This window comes from Danio aesculapii, chromosome 14 (assembly GCF_903798145.1).
Source record: "Danio aesculapii chromosome 14, fDanAes4.1, whole genome shotgun sequence".
Lineage (NCBI taxonomy): Eukaryota > Metazoa > Chordata > Actinopteri > Cypriniformes > Danionidae > Danio > Danio aesculapii.
This window is the reverse complement of record NC_079448.1, coordinates 19,842,793-19,856,311: the sequence shown is the minus strand read 5'-3', so window position 1 is coordinate 19,856,311 and position 13,519 is coordinate 19,842,793. Positions and strand designations below refer to the sequence as shown.

General features: G+C 36.6%; 1 protein-coding gene across 1 annotated transcript in view; it reads right to left on the bottom strand.

The window, feature by feature from the left end:
- pls3 (plastin 3 (T isoform)) overlaps positions 1-13,519 on the bottom strand; it is a 63,301-nt gene that overhangs the window by 6,791 nt on the left and 42,991 nt on the right. Inside the window, exons 10-13 of the mRNA XM_056471751.1 lie at positions 13,307-13,502; positions 1,873-1,951; positions 1,039-1,156; positions 755-888 (exon numbers count right to left, since the gene is read on the bottom strand). Coding sequence (XP_056327726.1) covers positions 755-888; positions 1,039-1,156; positions 1,873-1,951; positions 13,307-13,502 — 527 coding nt within the window. The remainder of the gene's footprint in view (positions 1-754; positions 889-1,038; positions 1,157-1,872; positions 1,952-13,306; positions 13,503-13,519) is intronic.

The window sequence follows — 13,519 nt, the reverse complement described above, 5'->3', positions numbered from 1 at the left end:
CGCTGTTGTTGCCTTTTCTTGAATTGCTTCTCGGGCAGTATGCTCAGGCATTCTGTTTGATGGGGGAAACATCGAATTCTCCGCTTGCCAAGCTTACGATGAAATTTCATATTAGGAATTACCAATAAAATTAAACAACTGTCTCTTTAGTTTCATTTCTAAATGTTCGAATGACACAAAATTTGCAGAAACTAATGTCTGGTCCAAGCCCCTCCTTTGGAGAATTGTCAGTCTATAGCAATCGGTGATTGGCTCCTGTACTGAAAGGCAGGGCTTCATTCGCCATATTGATCGTTACACTTTTCAAAACTATTTGAATGACACGTCTTGTGTATTCTATAGTATTTATTAGTGAATGAGACCCAATGTTTCCATATGAGAGTCACAAGTGAGTACTTGTGGGATTAAAAAAATAGGATTTTAGATTGAAATGACTTGACTGTCATATGTCATTACACCATTTCTAATTTCTCATCCACAAAACATTGTCATTTCATTTTTTTTCTTATCAAGTGTTGCAGGCTCTCCTGCTCAGATTAGAAAAAAAAGTTTATAGAGTATAGAGCACTTGCAGTCCAATTGGCCTTTTTTAACTGATTGTAACGGAAATACAGTGATTCATGTAAAAGCATCTCTTAAAGAATCTTTACTGTCAAGATGGATGGCCATTGTCCTCAAAGCCACCGATAAGCCATGTCTACTATTGGCTAAACAGCAACTATACCTCATTGTCTATGTTAATAATTGTAGTCACCTCCTCATGAGCTGCCAGACCAGGGCAAGAGTGAGAGTTGGGTTTCCATCATTCAGGTCTTGCCCCCCGATGCCCACTAATGAGAAATTGGCTTTGGTCTTCCCAAGTTCCACAGCATAATTACAGTTTTCCAGCTGTACACACAGACACACAAATGCATGTAAATACAGAAAGCACAACTTTATTCAACAAGAAAACTAGCAAATTAGAAAGCATCACTTGTTTGCAGGTTTAAACTTGTTGATTTGTCCAGAAGTTTTGTAAAATTACTGATAAACGAATACCTTTTTCATGTTGGCCCCTAGTTTGGGATATGGAGGCTTGTTGACTTTGTTGTTCCAGTCAACAGGAACCTTGATTTTCTCATAAAGTTGCAAGATAACTAGAGCATCTTGGAGGTCACTGGGAGAGTAGGAAATAATCATTTTATTTTTTTTTTATCTGATCCAATAAAGTCTTAAAATAAAATTAAATACACATGCAAAACATAAAGACTTTCACTTCGCTATCAACTGGATTAGATTTTGACTTGAAATCAGATTGCAATCCTACATTAACCCTTTAACTGCCCCACTGAGAAAAAAATGGATTGTATTTCTTAACTCCTGATGTCACTAGTTAACACACTCAATGGATTTTTTTCAACACATCCCATAATTTCTAAAATATCAACCTCTACCAAATATGTTGATATGTTGGTTTATGATATAAGTACCAGAATTAATACATATAATCTGAAAAATATGAAAACAAAGTGAAATGTAAAGTGAAGACCAATTTATTTTAAATAATATTCAAAATAAAACATTTTTGAATACTAAATCAGATTTATTTTTTGAAGTATGCCATAATATATAATTCAGATTCTCATTTAACAAGTTTTCTCGTTTTTTTTTTTTGTTGTTGTTCTTTTTTACAGTAAAACCAAAATCAAATGTAGTAGTGCAACAGAATTATGTTTGTTTGATTTTTTTATTTTTGTAAACCTACAATTCTGTGTAATGTAAACCATTATTTAAAACAGTCCTTCTTTAAATGACTTTAACAGTCATTATTTTAAACAGTGAAAATATGGTCAACCACTTGGTAGAGCAGGCAGTTAAAAGTGTGTGATTTACCCATATAAATGATTGACATGAGGGTTGACACCCAAAGAATTCATCCAGTTTCTGAAAGTGCGTTCTTCTCTGGTTTCTCCTGCAAAAAGAGGGGTTAATCAGTCAAACTAACAGAAGAAATACACACTCTATTTGTGAGCAAAAAATCTGAAAATTATATATATATATATATATATATATATATATATATATATATATATATATATATATATATATATATATATATATATATATATATAGATAGATAGATAGATAGATAGATAGATAGATAGATAGATAGATAGATGCACTTCATTAACTATTACAAAATTAGCTGGTAAACTAGTTTGAATTGTAAACTTATATCTGCTACAAGTTATTACGTATAACTGATCTGTAGTAAACTGTTTACGTATAACTGATATGGATTAATTATAACTAGTTATGACTGATTATTCATTTACTTATGAGCTACTTTGTTAAACCATTGACAATATACAGTCCAATACTACTTTTTTCTTGTTCAAAAAGCATTTCACTTCCATAAACATCACAATACAGAAAACTATCAATATTATCTGGGTGCAGACTTGAATTTGCAAGCTGAGATTACATATCTCAGACTAGCAATGTCAGACTCATAGCACTAAATAAAACTGTCACAGTCACTGTGAAGGGTAGGGTTAGGGGTGCGCATTAAAAGCTTTGCATGCAGCTAAGCTTGCAAGTGCATCAAGTCTGTATCCGAACCCCTCAAAACTTTGGCACCTACAGTTTCCTGTCAACTTTAACCTTAGCCCATTAGACAAAATTTGTTAATGCATTTAACCCTCTAGGGTCTGGGGTGATTTTGTGGCCTCTAAGATGTTTTTACATGCTCTGATATTTGTGCTTATTTCAGCTACTTATTACATAGTATTGGCCAACAAGTATTTTTTTTGTATTCAGCACAAACTATGCTACAATAATATGTGAGAAATATTGATGTACATGCTTGCATTTTTTAGAAAAAATATATTATGCACGGTTAGTATGTTTTGGAGAAAAAAAATGGGAGCCGGTGTCCCTATCTGCCTCAATGATCTGCCTGCACTCAAAGCAGTTGCATGCATGCATTTATCTATCTATCTATCTATCTATCTATCTATCTATCTATCTATCTATCTATCTATCTATCTATCTATCTATCCATCCATCCATCCATCCATCCATCCATCCATCCATCCATCCATCCATCCATCCATCCATCCATCCATCCATCCATCCATCCATCCATCCATCCATCCATCCATCTATCTATCTATTTTAGCCTCACTCTTTTTATTAATTATTTTACCACAGCTCCTCTCCTCCACTGTTTTTATTTATTTTCTCGCAGCCCCATGAGCAGAACGCAGTTTGCAGGTTAATGATGATGTAATTATCACTCGACTCACTTTCACAGTCGACAGGTGAAAATGGACAATAAGAAGCTCAAAGGTGGCGCCGAAAAGGCCAGAATAAAGAAAAAAAAGCTCTAGAAACTGATGCGGCCAAATGTACTAAGCTTAGTACATTTTTCGCTAAAACAAGTGGCAGCGAGAGTAAAACGACAACAACACATGAATTCGATGAAACAGCCGGTAAGTTAACATTAAGCTAGTTAGGAGCAGTCTAAACCACCGTTTATGTTAAGTTATGCCCTGACATTAATAATAAATATGACTCATACAATAAATCTAGCTACATTACTACATTAATAAATACACTACATTAATAAATGTAGTTTATTATCACTACATTAATAAATCTGACTTAACTTGATCAGAAAGCTAAAAAAAGAGAAAATTTGTGGTGAGAAATACGACCATTTCTGAAATTTAATTTAGTGTCAGACGAAGAGCCAGGACCCAGTTGTATCATGCTGCAAGAGGCTGATGCCCCCAATGTGGAAAACACAGGTAAGCTGTTGTATCACAGTCTGTGAATTAGCAAACATGATGACAAGTGTAGTAAATATACAAAGCCTACAATTGAAAGGGAATAAAAGTCCCATGAAAGCCTGTATAATTTGCCATAAGAAATATTTAATTTGCTTTGTTTTAACTTAATTTAAAGATGCATTCCACATATGTTAAAGCTTACAGAATGCTTTTTATTGTGATTAAAATACAGGCACACTCGAGTTTAGGGATACAGAAGGAAGTGTGAAAGGGAGTGTAGAATCTACTCAGAGACAGATAACAGAGGCAGCAACTCAGCAGCAGAACCCAGAACCACAAGCCTAGAACAAGGCAGATGAAGATGATCCAGTTGATCGTTTTGATTATTTTGCTCGACCTCAGTCACAGGATGTAGACACATTTTTTTCTTATCATCCTTAACAAACCTCAAATGTTCCTTTACCAACAGTTTTCAATAGCAAAAATGGAACAAACCGCAAGTGAAAAAAACAATCTCTGTACTGTTCTGTTTGTTTGGCATTTGCTCCTTAGGTAAGTGATAGCCCTTTTATAATAGGGGCATGAAAGACTGGAAACACATTCATCAAAGGATAGTGGAACACGAAAAAAGTAAGACTCACAGAAAAAGTGCAGATGCTTACTTTATAAAAATACAAAAGGCAGATGTAAAAAGCCTGTTGACTAGCAACCAAATGTCAGTGCGTGCTGAACAGGTGAAAAAGAAAAGGCAGGTGATGGAGCGCATAGTGGATGTTATTAAAGTCATAGGCAAATGTGGCCTAAGCTACAGGTTATAGCTTAGAAAATATTGCTGTTAATTATGGTAACATCCATTGATTCTACTATTGAGTAAATATGGCATTTGCCTTCAACAGCATGTTAACACTTGCATTGAAAACAGCAAAAAGCAACATGAAACTTGTACAAAAGGCAGAGGTGCTCTAGTTACTCTGCTGTCAAAAGAAAAATTTAATAAAGTTGTGGATGTCATCGGCCAGCTGATAAAATTTACTATAACAGATGAAGTGAGACAAGCTGGCATGTTTTCCGTCCAGCTTGACACAACCCAGGATATCAGCTCCAAAGACCAGTGTTCAATCATACTTCGATATGTAACAGATGTCATTCAAGAAAGACTGATTGTTGTGGTGGACTGTGAGTCATCTACTGGCCAGAGATTTGTAAAAAGTGCTGAAAAAAGGGGAAAAAAGTGCTGCTGAACCTTAATATTGACCTTGGCACATGTGTGGGCAACTCAACAGATGGTGCAGCTAAAATGCAGGGACAGTTTAGGGGGTTTTCTACACTCCTCTCTGAGCATTCCCCCAATCAGGTTCCTATTTGGTGTTATTCACATCTTTTGAACCTTGTACTGGCAGACACAACAGGCAGTGTTGTGGAAAGTGCATCTGTTTTCACTGCTTAATGATATAGCAGTTTTTTAAGAGAATCATACAAGCGCATGCAGAAGTGGGAAGAGAAGAGTCAGGACATGCATCACAGACGACTGTGCCCAATAGGGCCAACTAGGTGGTGGGCTAAGGATCAGGCACTAAGTAAAGTGTTTGGATGCTTCCGGAATCCTCAGGGAGCCTTGTTTTTTGAATTACTTATGACTTTACACACCCTTGTAAAAGATAAAGAGCAAAAGCCAACTGTAAGGGCCAAGGCAAAGGGATTCATGGAAGTCCTTTTGAAATATGAGACGGTGCTCACTGCTCAACTCTTCCTTAGCATTTTGGAGCTTACATCCCCCCTTTCAAATTACCTACAAACAAGGGGAATGGATATCATCACAGCTCAGTGTCTGGTTGAGGGGACAGAGGAGGGTCTCAGCAAGTGTGCCAGGGACTTTGAAGGAGTAAAGTGTGCAGCTGATGAGTTTGTGAAATGGGCTAATGAAAAGTTGCAAGAGGAGGAAGAGTGTGAGCTTGTAGAGCAGACTGCCCTTTCTGAGAGAAGGATCAGAAAGAAGAAAAAGATGCCAGGAGAGCTTGCAGAAGATGAGCGACTGGCATCAGCAGATGCTGACTTCAGGGTAAAAGTACACAATGCCATTATAGACACAGTAATAGACAGTATGCACAGGCGGTTTTCTGCTAATGGAAAACTTTGCTCCGATTTTGCCTGTTTAGACCCTAGAAACTTTGCTCATGTGAGGGAAAATGGACTCCAAAGCTCAGCTCTGGAAGAAATAAGCAAACGTCTGCTTAAATTTGACAAAAGAGCAACAGTTGGCACATTATGTGGTGAACTGTGCAGGCTTGCATCTCAGTGGAACAGACTAAAGATGTCCCCTCTGGAGGGTTACATTGTCAAGACAGCTAGTGAAATGCCACGAGGAAGTGATGTTAATCCTTCCATGGAAGAGCAGGATGTAGAACTAGAGAGCAAACCTTTTTCCTCCTGTAAAAACTGTGTCATTTGTGTCCATCTCATTCTCTGTCAGTACAATCTTCTAACTGATGCCTACCATGTGATTGAACTTGCCTACAAGTTGCTATTAACTTTGTCCATCACACAAGTAGCCTGTGAGAGAAGTTTTAAATAGTGAAATTTGTTAAAAAAAAAAAAACAGGCTTAGAAGCACTTTAACACAGAAGAACCTTGAGACATTCATGCTCATGTGCACTGAGAAAGAAATTCTCATGTCTTTGGACACACACAAGTGAGGATTGCAGCAGCTAAAAAGCAGTTTTTTTCCTGGAAAAAATTAGTTTTTTTCAACGAAAAGTGTAAATCACATAAACTCAAGTTTGCTTCTGAATGAGTCCATCATGATAATGCCATTAATGCTTGTGTTTTCCTCACTTTAATGCACAGTCTGTCATTATAGTAGACTGATATTGTCTGTGAATAATATGCCCTGAAAACTAACTGCAGAATAAACAGCTAAATCTGAAAGTATATGATCCCTGCCAGTTCTCCAAATCTCACAGAGCATGTCCAATTTTGGTTGAAACAATTTGTCAGAAAAACTACAGCCTGTGCTCCATCTTTTATTAATACTGACATATGAGACATGTTTATTTGCACTATGGCTAAAATAAACAGAAGTCTTTATTAAACTCTCTCTTTATCAGTTAATAAACATTCTTTTAACATCACATTATCAGGCCTATAGCTGTCTTATTGAAAGGGGTGGTTATTTTTTTCTAAAAACTGAACCTTTTTGCAGTTATTCGCCTGATTTTCTATTTATTAATGAAGTGAAAATATTGCATTTTAGTGGCATTATAAGAACAAATTTGCTGGATTATCTTGTTGGATGGTTATCATAAATTTTTATGTACTAAAAAAATATTTCCAACCATTTTGTCAAATTGCTTACCATATTATTTTACTATTTTAAGTGTTTATTTACAAATATGCATTTTAAATTGCACGTTTTATATTACAGTTTTATAAATAATGAAAAATTAGAATAAAAAAATATGAAAAGATACTTATTTTTAAAATTCAAATGTATTATCATCTATCATAACATTTTTGATTCACCCGTCCCCATCAATGTCAAGTGCAAACCTATGCCCTTGCAGGAAATGACTACTAGAACAGGTGGACTTTATTCTGGGTTAATCAAAGGCGCTTTAAATGGTTACAGCTGTGTACTGATTTTTATTTAATTCATTCATTCGTTTTCTATTTGGCTTAGTCCCTTTATTAATCTGGGGTCGCCACAGCGGAATCAACCGTCAACTTATCCAGCATATGTTATACGCAGCGGATGCCCTTCCAGTTGCAACCCATCTCTGGAAACATCCATACACACTCATACACTACAGACAATTTAGCTTACTCAATTCACCTGTACCGCATGTCTTTCGACTGTGGGGGAAACCGGAGCACCCAGAGGAAACCCACGCGAATGCAGGGAGAACATACAAACTCCACACAGAAACGCCAACTTACCCAGGCGAGGCTCGAACCGGTGACCTTCTTGCTGTGAGGCAACAGGACTACCTACTGCCCCACCACGTCACCCTGATTTTTATTTTAAAAGAATTTAAATGTGATTATTTAATTTTGAAAATATGCGGAAAATTACTGGAACGACTTTACCGGTAAATTCAAAAAAGCACTGTTCACACAGGCACGGACATTCCGGAATTTTTTGGAAAAGACCATTCACACACCGATTCCAAAATACAGGTAAATTCTGACATCATTAATTACAAATGAGCTCTAAACAGCTGCGCTTGAATTTGTAAACATAGAAGGAGATGAGCTGACTAACATCTAGCAGCTAAATGTGTCTGAAAAAAAATAAAAGGCTTTTATTTTCATAAATAGCACAAATGTGAGTGCGTCTGAGTGTTCTGATTGGCTGGAGTAGACGTCTCACTTCAGTGTGAACCCACTCTTTACGATAATTTTCCTTCTGCGTTCACACAGCGCAGCATTCCGGCAAATTACCGGTAATGTTACAACTTCTCTTTCTGTAAAATTGCCGGAACAAATTTACCGGTATTTTCAAAGAGGGCCTGTTCACACATACAGACCTTTCCAGTTCTGTATGTGTGAAAGGGGCTAATGACGGTCTGCTCTGTTTTGCTGCGCAATTGAGTGAATTCATACACGACACAAGTGCACCAAATCATGGAAATCACATGAATGAATTGCTAAATCATGTATGAATTTGCCAAACAATGTTTATACACTTAATCACTTGCTTTTCCACATTACATTCATGATAAATGGACACATGTGCTGCTTTGTGTTAATTGGCTGAAAAGAAAACAACATTCTCCAAAGTTCAGTCAAGCCAATAAGTAAAAACTTACCCTTAATTTCACTTTTAAATTTTGTATTAAAAATGTGACTTTTTACCAGATTGTTGTATCTGGGTCTACAATTGTCATATATTGTGACAATTTTTATTTGATATAAAATGATAGTGACTTCACTATAAATCTTTACAATAAAATAAAATAAAAAGATTGTGCAGATCCATTTTTTATGAGACTGTGTAAATCATGTCACAACAAATCTGCTATGGTGAGGTATTTTCTCATATCAGTATGGTCACACCTAACTCGGACAGTCACACCACATGACAAAAATGTAACTGTAAACATCATCTAAAGCTATGGGATGTTGTAATAATATCTTGTTAGAGGAACAACATAAATGTTTATCTCTTTAACAAAAACCCATAGTAGATGACATCATGGACAGCTAGAAATGCATGTTACGTCATTGACCCCAATAGTAATATTTAAATATGTAATAAAATATGTATATGACAGGATCACTGTGTCATGAACAGTGAGGACCAAGCAACATCTTCTTGAGAACCAGACCAAAATTGTTATTTGCACTTTTGTCCATGGCTTTTTTTTAAACAAAGCTGCAACAATTTTATTTATGATAAAACAGTTTTTATTTCTATATTTGTTTTACTTTTTAAAAATGGTTCAACTCTGTTTCAGCAGACAGCAAACACCTGTTCATTAATAAATAATATAAAATAAAAACAGTACAGTGATATTTAATATAGTTCGGTATGGGGATATTTAATTAAGGTATCGTATCAAAGACAAACTTTTGGTATCATGTAACACTTTTGCAACATTTCTGAAATCCAGAACATGGTGAAATTATCAAATCTTGGCATAATATATTTCAGTGTATTCAATAATTTTCCTTCGGCTCTATTTCAGAGTTCCAACTATTCCAGCATATGTTTTACGCAGCAGATGCCCTTCCAGCCACAACCCAGTACAGTACACACACTCTTGCACTACGACCAATTGAGTTTATTCAATTCACCTATACCACATGTCTTTGGACTTTAAAACCGGATGCAAACTCCACAAATGCCAAACCAGCAGACTGGAACCAGCAACCTTCTTGCTGTGAGGAGAGAGTGCTAACCACTGAGCCACCATGTATTGCAGTAAATTACCTCCTGTGCTCAAAAGCACGCTCGAACCTCCTGTCCTCGACTTGAGCTACATAGACATTCCCCCTCCCCTGTCTCGAGTGTACATCCGAAGAGGAAGATTGAGTGATTAGGTGGAGGATAATGGGAGGTGGTGGGATTTTACGAGATCTGCCGGTGAGGTAAGACTCAAACCAGCAGAGCGGGGTTCCAGTGATGCCCATTGAGGAGAGGGTGGAAAGTAGAATTTGGTGATTCACCATATTAAAAGCAGCAGACAGGTCCAATAAAAGCATAATGAATTATTTAGAACCTGCTTCAGTGCAGTGCTTCAATGATTGAAAGTAGTGCAGTCTCAGTGGGATGTCCACCTTTGAAGCCTGATTGGTTTATATCTAGCAGGTTATATTGAGATAAAATGTGATCATCTATGTAAACACACAAAAACAACATTAACATTATACCAGACACTGAAAAAAGGTCAGTCCCAGCCACTAGACTTTTCTGACAGGGTATTCGAGTGTCATCGAGTGACAGAATGTTGTGGGACATTGCTGTCCCTGCTATACAGTAGTTATTATTATGGATTATAGAAAGCGAAATTTAGTATTTTTTATTTTAGCGTTTTTTTTTTTAACATGACAGTAAAACACGATCGCTATTCTGAATTTATTAAAACATATGCTTGTTTCTTGTAAAAGTTTGTAATAATGACAAAAAATACTAATTTGTGCATCTCCTGAGTTCCGTGTTCAGCCATGCAGCCATTGTAGATGGTGTATTTTAGGAAATTTTCTTACCCCTTTGTAACGATTGAAGGAAGATCAAACCGACGTATTTCATTATTACATAAACTTTTAAGCAGCCCCCAGAAACCCACCCCACTGGGAGGTCACATGTCACATACCTAAGCACAGAGTTACCATGGTTACTATTCTGATAGGCTAGCTTTAAAGACTTTTCACACTCACATGGGAAAAAAACTAGACCATTTCTTTTAATAGCTATTTCTATATTTTAGAATGTTAGTAAAGTTGTTGTGTGTTCTTATTCACAGGTAGACTGCTATGTCTGTGCTAAATAGTGTTTATTGATGATTTACTGGAAGTATGTCAATCTTCTTGGTATTAAAACCCTTAGAACTATTGCTTAAGAACTTAGACTCAAATACCATCACATAAGTGTTTGATATGTATGCATAGCTAATGTGGTTTAGAGAACAACTGTATGCATTGTATTTTGGTACTTGTAACACATTGATTAAAATCTTTAACACATCTCAATGAAACTTGCCAAGCACATGTAACTCCCAAGCCTACACAAAGAGCCATAAAACTGACTAGAAGGCAACATCCCATTGACTAACTCAACCACTGAGTTTATGACATCAGCAAACCTATTTTAGGACCTGAACCTCTTCTACGCGCTCTCTAAGCTCTTCAGTACCGGCTCTCTCGAACACTTCTCACTCTGATCCTCACTTCTCTTCAACTCCTCTTTCAAAAATGTAACCCAGGCTTCAGGACTCACTTAAGCAGAGGCCTGGCTTTGGCCTTTGTAACTCTTCAGAGACCTTCAAGGACAATTTTAACTCACAAGCTTGCTGCAATGCTGATCAACTGATCAGAATCAAGAAAGACCATCCAGTAACTCATCAAGAAGCTTCCAGGCCAGCATGCACACTGTGTAAGCCACAGACAAAAAGATACTATGCAAGTCGGATATGCTAGTTTATCATGTCCTTTGTTAAAACAAGATGATTCAGTTTTCTTTGATGAGTGGTTTTAGGTTATTGATGTTGAATTTGCAACTCACTCTATCTCTCCTTTTGGGGCCTTCTCTGCACTTTTCACCCACACTCTTTCTCTTTCTCTATCTTATATGCTTGTAAAAATATGTGTTGTCTATACCTTTTTGTTACCATTATTAAATATTTAAGACCACGTGGAACACTTGCTTTTTACACACAGAACAAGTTACTTCAACTCAAAGATAAAGCAACAGGTTGTACTAATCTGTTAATGTAGTAAGATTAATTCTTCTTCCAGACCAGGAAATTAATTGATCTTTGAATTAATATACAAATAAATTGTAAGCTCCAACAGACGAGCAGTTCAGTTTAATGTAATTTTAGTTCGGCTACTATTACCAATAAAGTCAACCCAAATGTTCATAATTAAATAATATCTTGTTATTATTAATTATTAACCAATAAAAAAGAATTTTATGAGCTTAATGCGCTACACCTTGGTTTTGAGTGTGGTCCTGAAAAATTTCAGTTTCGAGGGGCATGTAGCCCTCCCCTCTTAGCCCTACGCCTTCAAGCTAAAGAAAATTGGGAAAGGGGAAGGACTAAGGGGGTAAAATTGGGATTTGCCAGTGCGAAATGAAGTGTTAATTATGTGTGTTAGAGCCAGTACAATTGAAATGTCCTGCAGTATGTGTAAGGCGATTCAGTCCAGAGGGCATTTTATGAGATGGGTGCAAAGGAGAAATTTGGATACCTCCTCCTTCATAAGGAGTAAGCCACTGAAAGAGAGTGAAATCTCAACTGGGGTGTTGATTGTTCAGTATTTATTTATTCAGTGTTTCACTTTGAGGTTGTCTAAAACCTTTTCTGTGCAAAAAAAGGCCTTTTCCTCTTAAATCAAAACACATTTGTCTAAATCTGTGTTAGTGAGCACTTCTCCTTTGTTAATAAAATCCATCTACCTCCACCAGGCACTGGAACACGCTGTTGTAAATGCTGGTTCACAGCATCTCAAACATCCTCAAAGTGAGACATTTCCAGTTAGTATTAGGTGTGAGAGAAAAAAAGATTCACTGATGCATCACAATTCTTTATGTAGTATTTCTGAATAGATTTTCAAAAGTTAAGAATCAATTCTGTATTGATTGTAACTGTATAAATTGCAACTGTGAGGACCTGTATGTGTGTAAACTAGAAACAGAAATATAATAAGTTATGTATGCAGCCAAATTTGTGTAAATTTACGTTAAGATGGAGTTGTAAAGATGTGACACAGTACTGCAATCCACTTCTCATTTATTGTGCAACTGACGCTTCATGACGGCATTCAAATTCCTTCTGCTCCATGAAGCAAAACCATTAAAAGTTGCTTCCATTAAAAATCTGCAGCTTATTTTTGGAAACCCTCCTCCACCCCAGCTATAGATTTGCAAAGGGGGTTCATGTTTGGTTACGCTAAGGTTACGCTTGCAGCAGGACTTTATCATATGCTCAGAAATAAGGTCTGTGAATATACTGGCAGTACCAGGTCTTGGTACTTGATTTTATCAATAATCAAACCAGCAGCAGTGTAGATCTATGTTGCCAAAATCAAACACATAAACATTGCCAAATACCCATTACTATACTAAATTTATCTGAGAGTTGAAGCAAGACTTATTTTTCTGTTTGACTTATACCCATTTTTTGCTGCAAAAATGCCATGATCATATTTAAATCTGACTGCACATGAAACATCAGTTGTTTTGTGTTTATACCACATGAGGGAGCAGTGTTCAGAATTTAGGAAATTAGTAAAATCAGACACCTCTCTTTGAATTACTTGCATCAACAATAAAACAACAAATAAATCAACAAGAATAATGAACAAATACCCACCCTCCAGTAGTCCCCAGTTTATGTCTTGATTTTCGGGTTTTGTCAGTGCTGGGTATTTGTTGAAAAGATTGGCCACAAAGGCCAAGTTGAGTTTAGGGTTGCCTGACATGACGTCAGTTGATGTAACAAACTGTCTGCAGCCCAGCTTGTCTGCTTGCAGCAGCATACACTCAGCCCTCTTCAGGTCGTCTTTCTCCTGTCACACACACACAC